The sequence below is a fragment of the Seriola dumerili genome, unplaced genomic scaffold, assembly GCF_002260705.1.
Source record: "Seriola dumerili isolate Sdu_G_001 unplaced genomic scaffold, Sdu_1.0 BDQW01000513.1, whole genome shotgun sequence".
Classification (NCBI taxonomy): Eukaryota; Metazoa; Chordata; class Actinopteri; order Carangiformes; family Carangidae; genus Seriola; species Seriola dumerili.
In genome coordinates, this window is record NW_019174768.1 from 578,953 (window position 1) to 588,954 (window position 10,002).

Sequence of the window (10,002 nt, forward strand, 5' to 3'; positions counted from 1 at the left end):
AAAGAGAGAGATGTCTCCCTCAGTAGAAGAGACCCCCCCCCCCCCCATGATTTTACTTTCACTGTGTCGAGGGGTCAACACACAAACACACACACTTCATACATCAAAGAAGGAGGACTCGTCTGCTGTCAACCAACATCAAGAAGAAGAAGAAGAAGAAGGCGCGTCGACTCTGACCATGTGGACAGTCCCTGTATGTTTTATGATCTTTTATCTCTTTTCCTTCTCAGCAGCTCAGGCCAGTTGATGTTGAAGTGAAGCTTTGGACTTCACACTTTAATGTGTTTGTAATATCCACCATCAGCCAGTTTTATTTTGGTGACTGCTGTTGTCAGACTGTAAATGTGTGTTCAGAGTTTGTGTAGTGAAGTAAAGCCGTGAGGGCGAGACTGAAGCGTAGACTCAGACTCTTCATTGTCTCAGGCTGAAGTTATTAGAACAATAGGAGGAACAGGTGGAGCTGGTGACACCTGATCATATGATCAGTTTATCATGATCGTCCAGCACAGATGTTTAATTCATTCATCCTGTGTGTTCTTCTTCTCTGAATCACATTTCAGTAGAAACATCCAGTCACTGTGAGTTTCAGAGACTCTTCACACTTTCACTTTTACTGCACACTGACGTCCATGAGCACAAACACAAACATCCAGTATGTTCTATTACTACACCTGTATTAATCACACAGAGGTGAGGCAGGTCAAAGTTCACACGTGATGACTGATAACTGTGTCAGCTGACCCAGTGGAACGACCATATCTGGAGAAACGTCCGTTCTCCAGCCTCAGTATCAGGAGAGGAACTGATAACTAACAACCGGAGGAATGTCCGACACATTTGAAAAACACAAACAGAGCGTGACCTCGGGTTAAGCGTCAGGCGTCCTGATAAAGGCGTGAAGAAGTGACATGATCCATGATCCCTGCTGTTTCCACAGAGCTGCCCTGATCTGGATCTTCACATCCCAACAGGTCAGTCAGTCAGTCTCTGTCTGTGTGTCTGTGTGTGTCTGTGTGTCTGTCTGTCTGTCTGTCTGTGATGGTTCTGAGTCTCTGTCTGTCTGTCTACCTGTCTGTCTGTCTGTCTGTCGAGTGTGTGTGTGTTCTGTCTGTCTGTCTGTCTGTCTGTCTGTCTGTCGTGTGTGGTGGTGTGTCTGTCTGTGTCTCGTCTGTGATGGTTCTGTCTCTTTGAGGTGGATATGATAAATATGTTCTGTGCGGTGTCACAGTGAGCTGCCTGCTTCATGGAGGCTCCTGTTGGAGGAAACGTCCTATTGTCCTGCGTCTACAAAGACTTCGGCTCCGCCCCACAGAATGTGTCCTTCCTCTGGTGGGACAAACAGAAGAAAGTCCTGTTAGTCATCGACCACAGCGTCCCTGAGGGTGAGACTGACAGCATCAGATCTTCAGAGGTCGAGTTCTCACGTTCCCCGGTCTGTACAGGGGGAACTTCTCAATCGTCTGCAGGACGTCCAGGAGGAGGACAGCAACGAGCCTAGCATCATACCACAACTGAACGTCAGCAGGACACCAGACTCTCTGTCTCAGGTCTGTAGCTGCACCGGGGGGGCGGGGCTAAATAAACCAATCAGTACAGACAGAGAGAGTTGCATCATGGATCAAAGTATTGATCCAGATCTTCTTCATGTTGCGGTGAAAGTCGTGTCAGAGCATCATCCCTCCATCTGACTGCTTTGTGTCTCTCTCTTCTTCTGTGGTGGAAACTGGACTGATGCTGCTCTCTCATAGGAAACAAGTCAGTGAATTCACTCCAAGTGAAAAATCAATGTTATATGTATTATATGTATAGTGTATGTATGTAATTTGAATGATCCAGAATCGATGAGTGAAATCCAGAGATGGATGTGGTCGTCACACACAGACCCGAGTCCTGTCCAATCAAAACTCATCCATCCTGTCATAAGAGCTGATATCAGCAGCTGTTTGATGGCTGATCAATACACAAACAAAGACAGAAAAGTTTGAGCTTCCCCGTCAGTTGACTGAATCAAATTGACTTTTTATAATGAAGAAAACTGGCGATAAATAAATAATCATTTATTAAATGTATTGATCCACCCTAGCTTCACAGGAGGAAATGTGATGCGTTCACTGACAGAAAAATACATCAAGAAAATGTGAAGAAGAATGAAACATTGATCGTCTCTGTCCACTCCTTCATGAACAACACTATGCTTCACCATTTACTCAAGTTTGTTATTCAGTTTCTCTTGTGTGGTAACTATGGTGACGGATGACAGGATGTGTTGTGTCTGCTGAAGTCACTATGAAACTCATTAGTGTCCTCTGCACATCTGCACCTCCTCAACCGAGCTTTTATTTTGAAATAAAAAATATTGTACATTATTGTTTCTCTGAGTAAAGTCACTGTTCACTCTGCTGTGTGTGTGTGTGTGTGCGCGTGTGTGTGTGTGTGTGTGTGTGTGTGTGTGTGTGTGAGGAAAGAGATGAAACTTATACAGAAATGAAACATTATGTAATTTCCTGTAAACATCATGCTGCAGTGTCACCTCCCTCTTCCTCTCGTTCACTGAGAAATGTGCTGAATTTCTCCAACAGGAAGTCACTCCCCTGTTAAAGGAGGGAGGGTGATGATGATGATGATGCCGGCTTCCTCTCAGAACAGACATTCAGAGCAGAGAGTCGACATGGACGCTGTGAAAAGGTCAGTCTAACTTTAACTCTGAGACGACGCTCAGGTTCAGGTTGTTGCTGAGGTTCATTCTCTCAGGTTCGATCCTGAGTCACATCCTCTGGGATCAGTCCGAGGGGCCGCGCCCCCAGATTAACCAGAATAACCAGATTAATAACATGCATGTGTGAAAGTAAATTGTTTGATTTTATGTGTGAACAGCTGATTGAGTGAAAACAGGAGAAACAGACAGTTTCTACATGAAGAGACAAAAACCAGCAGCTGGTTTCACAGAGACAGACAAACTGGACTGTGGTGCAATGAATTCTGGGTAAATTAAGACTTTTTTCGAAATAATATATCAACTAAAACCGCATCCAACATCTGAGCTCAGTTTACCCTCAGAGAACATGTTTGTCTACAGGAAGTTACAGGACGTTTTACTTTGAAAATTCAGTGAAGAGTTAAACAATAAAAAGTAAAATCTGATTCAGTCTCTAAAAACTTCCTCTTGTCTCTCTCCATAACATCGTTAGAAACCACGTTATCAGCCACGATTTCCTGTCTGCTGACCAGTCTGACCAGTCTGACCAGTCTCTGTGAGACCTGGTGCTGGTCTCATCTGGACCGTAAAGATCTCTGACCTCACACTGATGGTGTTCCTAATAATCTGAGCAGCCTGTATGTTTCTCCACAGCTCCGCAGGGATGTGTCTGTGGATGATGTTGTCCTTCGCTGGTCAGACAGGTGAGTTTGTCCAGGTGTAAACACTTCACCTGAACCTGCAAATTGATTCACCTGGTGGAGGTCAGGTGTCAGACCCTACGTCTCAGGTGTGTGTATCTGTGTGTGTGTCTCACAGCGAGCAGCCAGGTAGAGGTGCAGGCCTTTGTTGGACAGGACGTCCTGCTGCCCTGCAGCTTCCCAGGTGTGGTAGGTGACCTCCGACCTGAGAGAGTCAATGTGTCCTGGAAGAACCACGGAGACCAGGAGGTGCTGGCCATCGACGGCGTCCAGAACCTGACTCAGCAGCACAGCGCGTTCAGAGGGCGAGTGACGAGCTTCCCCAATCTGTACCCACAGGGAAACTTCTCCATCGTCCTGCGGGACGTCCAGCCGCTGGACGGCGGCCTGTACGAGTGTCACATGGTGGTGGACTTCAGGCAGCGGGTCCAGCTGGGAGTCACAGGTGTGTAGATCTGAACCTGGACCTGGAGGGAACCTGTAGGATCCTGGTTCTGGATTCTCAGTGTGTTTTACAAGCCAGGAGGTTTCAGACGTCACTGAGGGAGAGACAGGGATCAATATCATTATTGATCCTCATTATCAGTCTGATATCAGTTTTTATTATAATAATTAGAGGGAGAGAAAGAGGGAGACAGAGAGAGAGACAGAGAGAGAGAGAGAGAGGGAGGGAGAGAGAGAGACAGAGACAGAGAGAGAGGGAGAGGGAGCCCTCTGCTGGAGATCAGGTGAACTGCTCCAGCTCAGTCCTGGTTCTAATGCAGAACCTGGAGCCGGTTCTTCACAACACAGAGTTCCCTTAAAGTCTGAGTTAATGTTTCCAGACAATAGAAACACTGAACACGCTCAAGTCTTCTCCTGAAGGTTTCCTAAACATGTTGAAGGTTTTCTCCTTCTCGTCTTATACTGAAGGAATCACTGAAAGTCAGTTAAGACCCTCGAGATCAAACTAAGGAGAAACTAAAGGAACCTCTGTCTGTGTCTGACCTGTAACATGATCTGAGTTCATGGTGATAAATGAAGAATATGAAGCTCTGAAGAGACGCTGGTAAACAGACTAAACTAACTCCCTCAGCAAAGGAGAAATTAAACCTTCAGCAGAAAACTTACTGGCCCCTGGTTTCTAACTTTGACTCTGAAACAGCTGATCACCTGAACATTCAGCACCTTCACTGACTCTGTTATTCTGTCTGTGGTGCTGCTCATGTATGACCCAGATGTTGTTGATGTTGCAGGTAAACAAGGTCCTCCACCAACATCAGGTGGTGCCGTGCTCAGACCAAACTCCCTGCGTGTGACTCTGCTCTCCGTTCCTCTGTTGCTCTCTCTGTTGTGGCCGATGATCTGATGATCTGATCAGCTGATGATCTGATCAGCTGATGATGGTCCAGTGGAGCAACTCCTTCACCTGCAGCTCTTTGTATCATCAGCACAGACAGTCTGAGCATCTTCTGTGTCTCTGTTGTGTTATAGTCAATGTGATTCATGGATTCCAGCTCTAAAATTCACTCTTTAAAAAACAATGACATATTAAATGTTTTATATTTTGAGGTTTTCTTAAAAAGCATAAAAAGATCATATTTTGTATTGAAATGTTTTATTGATTTGCCCTGATTGATTGGAGCTGGCCTCTCAGCGGATAACTCTGAGTTGTGAATGTGTCACTCTTCAGTAGAGTGAGACTCTACAGGTTCATATGTTGTAAACAAACACAGGCCTTATTGTCTTTCATCTTTTTTTACATTGATAATAATAAAAACAGGAAGTGAAGCTGGAGAGTCAGCTGACTGAGTCTGGAGAGTTTCTCTGCAGTAACAAGTTTGTGACACAAGGTGGAGCCACTTCCTCAAACTGCATCAGTCTGTAGAGAGAAGACACTAAAGTACCACTATACTACTGATACTACTACTGATAGTATCAGTAGTACTATCAATAGTAGTATCAGTAGTATCAGTCTGATACTACTGATACTACTACTGATACTACTGTACTCCCAGCTACCGAAGTTTCTGCTGCTATTACTGTAAATACTACTACAGATACTGTAGTACTTCTGGTATTAGTATAATGACAGCTTCTACTGTAGTACTGATATAACTGTCACTCATTCCTCCAGATGTGGTGTCTATAATCAATCAGATATATTGATCACCTGTAAACACCTGATCATCAGACATGATGACAGCGGCTCAGCTCCCGCAGCAGAGGTCGCAAGAAGTTTCACTTCTGGCTCTGGAGCGTCTGATGAAACACTCAGAGTTTGTAGTTCAGACCATAAGATCTGATGTACAACAGCATTACCTTGTGAAACAGGAAGTGAAGATCTCATCTGTCTTTGAAGGACAGAGCAGTTTCACATCACAGCTGTGCTGCTGTCGGGAGGCTGTCTCTTCAACCTGCTCATGGATTTGCTTTGGATGATGCTGCCTGTGTTTGTGGTTTGTGCAGAGGCCCTGAACATGACTGAGGTACAGGTGCAGCTTGGTCTCAGCATCACTTTGACCTGCTCTGAGAACCTTCCAGACCTGTACTGGTACGCACAGATCCACGGACAGCTCATTGGATTCATCGGTCGCACTTTTTCTGGAAACTATGCGCCTAGCATCTGTTCTCCAAATAATACAAGCAAATACCTTCTCCAGGGAAACACACTGGAGATCAAAAACATCACAGCGGACGATTGCAGACTTTACTTCTGTGGCAAGAAGAAGAACAGCAACATCATTTATCTGGACACTTTCCTCCTAGTCTCAGGTAAGTGCCACAGTCTAACAAATAATGTCTTTTACTTCTTTAATGCTGGAAACTACAGGATGCAATGAAGTCTGATGTGAATATAGTATCGCTGTTATTATTATTATCATTATTATATAATGGATAGTAGTCTGTGTATATGGTTGTTCATAGAGGTAAGAATCTTCTGCAGATGAACTTCTGAGGGTCTGAATTTTGTAAATCACTGAATTGTGCTGTTGAGTGAAGCCTCAGCTGTGTTGTCTGTCAGGGTGTGGTTATGGCCGTAGTTTTTATTAAAGGAATGTGAACGTGAGTAAATGATTTCAAGTTATGAAATCCATCAGCTGATCTTTGTTTGTCTCTGTCCTGTCTGTGACCCAGACCGAAAACAGGAGCAGTACACCTGGACCATGATGCAGAGTAACCCCGTCATGTTCGGCTCACTCACCCTGAATGCTTTACTCCTCTTAGTGACAATAGGTGAGTCTGTTATTTATATTTCACCCGGTCACTGAGCTTTAAATACATCTGCTGCATGAACACAAGACAGGTAGTCATGTCGCTTTAGATTTTAAACATCTACATTCAAAGAGACAATAGATAGGTCTGACTGCAGAATGTAATGACTGGTGTATAATGAGGCCAGCAGCGTTATGATTGGTTCACTGTAAACTATTGCTCCGGGACGTGACTCAATATTCAGTCGGTTTTATATCTACTGGATCCATAAGAAACAAAACCCGCCTCCTCATTAACACAGGCCGCCCTTACCACAGCACGAAGATGTCTTTATTTGGATGGTAGCTTGTTGCTAACGCTAGCCACTTGTTTCTTCTTCTGCTACTGAAACTTGTCTTCTTTTACTGCGATAGAAGAAAAAGAAGAAACCTGTTTACGCTTGTTTCTTCTTCTACTACTGAAAGTGTGTCTTCTTCGTTATGTTATTTGGTGGACTGCAGTACCAACCTTTAGCTGCATACCGCCCTCTACCGTACCGGAGTATGTAATTTAAATAGTTGAATTCTATGAAATAACCCGGTGTTAGTCTCACACACCTTCTCTCCTCAGTGTGACGTTGTTAGTCTGAAGGTGAAGTCACTCACCTGACGCTCTGTTGGCAGGTCTGGGGTCTACGTCACTGTGTTTCAAGAAGAAGACTAGAGACGTCCAGGTGAATGGCCCATCACCTGTCACGTATGATAACACAGAGACTCTGGAGACACCGCAGGTGAATACTGTCCCACTATTAAAACTGCTACTGCTACTATTGATGCTAATACTAGTACTACTATCAGTTACTGCAACTGATGCCACTTCTAATTGTCATTCCCACTACTAATAGCACTACAGCCATTGCTAATTATTTTTATTTTATTATTATTATTTTATTTTATTGTCAATGCTACGGCTACCGTTATTACCGCCAGTGTGGCTAATGTCACAGCAGCTAACTAGTAATGTTACTGCTGTTACCTCTGCTAATTCTACTGCTAGCGACAGCTACAGTTTTGCTACATCCACTGCTAACAGTGCTATCAGTGGTGCTAACAGTGCTATCAGTGGTGCTAACAGTGCTAACAGTGGTGTTATCAGTGCTACCGTCCCTGAACTGTACTCAGAACTCCTGCTGTGTGTTTCAGTATGAGGAGATCCAGTTCACCACCTCTACAGTCCGTCCAGCTGCTCCTCCTCTGGAGTGTATTTACTACAAAGCTCAGCTTCCTCGCTCCCCGCTGCCTCAACATTGACAGAGCAGGACACCTGGTTGGTACCTGTACAGCTGGTCTATTCACCTGTAGTATTTACATTTGACAGTTGGATCAAAGACATTTTTACCAGAGGTGAAATAACTTTCTATTCCACTAGCTCAGGGACTGAACCTGTCAGAGGACTGATTATTGGACGGGGGGGGGGGGTTCCGGACTGGTGAAGGACGATGAGACAGTTTCAGGTTAGCTCACGTGGACTCTGCAGACACACCTGGTGAACAGACCCGAAGGTTTGGTGTGTTTTGTTTTTGCTGCTGTTTATAACAGTTTCCTTATTTTTTGCTTTTTTGTTTTTTACTTATGCTCTGCAGTCTGGATATGTACTGTTGACAAGTTATTAATATATAACTCTTCATATATTCTTTTTATATATTCTTAATATATAAGAAACAACTCTCCCTGTGATGGATCAACAACACTGTAAATATAGAAAATAAAAAGTTTTTCTAAAAGACAGTTACACCTGCTTCGTCCTTCAAAATTTCATCAAGACGTAGAAATAACTGAATCTTTGTATGAAATATAATCACTTTCTTTTTATACACCTAATGTTTTCTTTCTGGCAGAAATGAGTTTCACTAAAATACAAAAAAACTTGCTGAGCATCAGGTTCAGTATTTAGTCATAGATTTGTTAGAAACAAATCTATTTTATTTTTCATGAATGAAAATGCCACAAACTTAATGATGTTTCATGCAGAGTGGAGATTTTCTCATCAGGAATCTAAAGTGTCAGCATTTGTTTAAGAAGCTGCTTTAAGTTTTAGTCGTCTGAAGAACATGAACCACACAAACAACAGCCAACAAACAAATGCTCAGATGTGTTGTTTTGGAAATGTTCCACTTTTCGTGTGGAGGAAGTCAGAGTGGCAGCTTTGAGGTTCCTGTGGTCAGATCAGTGTCGGTGTGATTGAAGCTGCTGGAGACCACAGCTGTGTCCTCACGACTGCAGACCATACAAACCAGATTAATGAAAGTGGACTGTGTGTTAGAGAAGGAATTGACTGTCTCTGATCTAGTAACGTCCGTCCACTACACCGTACCTCAGCTTTTGATTGGCTCATGTGATGTTTTTAAGATGAGCTCAGATGCGTCTTATGTTTTAGTTCCTCAGTCTTAAATCAGTCACAGTTACTGTAAAATCCTTCCGGTTCCTCAAAGTGCTGAGTTGACGTCTTCAGACTCTCCTGACCTGAGTTAGAACAGCTGGGCCTCCTCAGTGCGTGTTGTCTTTATTTCAGCTGTTTGACCTCATGAGGCCACAGTTTGATTAAAACTAAAATCCCTCTTTACGTCTCATGTTTATGAGACCTTGAGCAGCTCACTCAGGATGAATTGAAGGAACAGAACCACAGTGTCACTGTGAGTGTCCTGCAGCGCGTCGGTTTGAGATTTTCCGCTGAGACTAATGAAGTTCCATCTGTTACAACTTGTGTCTCGCTTCCTTCAAGTTTTCAAAGCCCCTGTTTTGTAAAACAGTTTCTATCTTGGGTGTAAATTGTTCAGAGGAAGTTGCTTTTTCAGTCTCTAACACACACTGATGAGGAAAAACCTTCATCACTGACAACATATATTCATTTAAATGAATTTATATTCAGCTCAGGTTCCTCCACTTCCCTGGATCCTCTTTGAGATGATCCTGCACCTTGACTGGAGTCCACCTGTGGTCAGCTGATTGGACACACACCTGTCTATCACTGTGACATGAAGAAGTCTGGAACAACCAGGTCGTTCTAGAGTTTTCTACAAAGCTTGAAAACTTATCAGTGACTGGAATTGAGCTCTTACAGTCACCTAACATCAGTTCACCCTGTAACAGGAGAGATGATTCAAACTGTCAAACCACATGTTCAACCTCCTGTTTAACCTGCTGGTAGGAGTTACTGTGGTTGTTGTGCAACAGGATGTGCTTCAACGCCGTTTTGGTCCATTAATCTACAAAGTTTCCACCAAACAAACAAAGTGTTGGATACTGGTTCCCCAGCTGTAACATGTATGTGACCTGTTCTTCTTCAGTCCAGTGATGAAGATGAGGCAGGAGGAGGGAAACACAGCTACAGGTGTGAACACACACACTGCACCATGTTAGGAGTGCAAAGGGT

General features: G+C 43.7%; 2 protein-coding genes across 3 annotated transcripts in view; both read left to right on the plus strand.

Annotated features, from left to right (window-relative positions):
• The window catches only part of LOC111235558, a 2,913-nt gene extending 2,872 nt beyond the window's left edge, over positions 1–41 (plus strand). Inside the window, exon 5 of the mRNA XM_022764033.1 lies at positions 24–41. The gene's annotated coding sequence lies outside the window, so the exon portion shown is untranslated. The remainder of the gene's footprint in view (positions 1–23) is intronic.
• Positions 42–5,414: 5,373 nt separating this feature from the next.
• LOC111235573 lies at positions 5,415–8,312 on the plus strand. Of its 2 annotated transcripts, XM_022764057.1 has the most exons (5): positions 5,415–6,150; positions 6,514–6,612; positions 7,254–7,360; positions 7,773–7,896; positions 7,999–8,312. In XM_022764057.1, the coding sequence occupies exons 1-4, from the start codon at positions 5,799–5,801 to the stop codon at positions 7,878–7,880; spliced, it is 666 nt and encodes a 221-aa protein (XP_022619778.1). In that variant the 5' UTR covers positions 5,415–5,798; the 3' UTR covers positions 7,881–7,896; positions 7,999–8,312. The 2 variants fall into 2 exon arrangements, with proteins under 2 accessions (XP_022619778.1, XP_022619777.1); XM_022764056.1 differs by having other exon boundaries at positions 7,773–8,312.
• Positions 8,313–10,002: the final 1,690 nt, after the last annotated feature.

Excerpts from the sequence above, each read along its gene's own strand:
- LOC111235573 (XM_022764056.1), top strand. The coding sequence starts at position 5,799 with ATGGATTTGCTTTGGATGATGCTGCCTGTGTTTGTGGTTTGTGCAGAG. Across the intron at positions 6,613-7,253 it reads ACTCCTCTTAGTGACAATAG|GTCTGGGGTCTACGTCACTG; the intron begins GTGAGTCTGTTA and ends CTCTGTTGGCAG. Across the intron at positions 7,361-7,772 it reads AGACTCTGGAGACACCGCAG|TATGAGGAGATCCAGTTCAC; the intron begins GTGAATACTGTC and ends TGTGTGTTTCAG.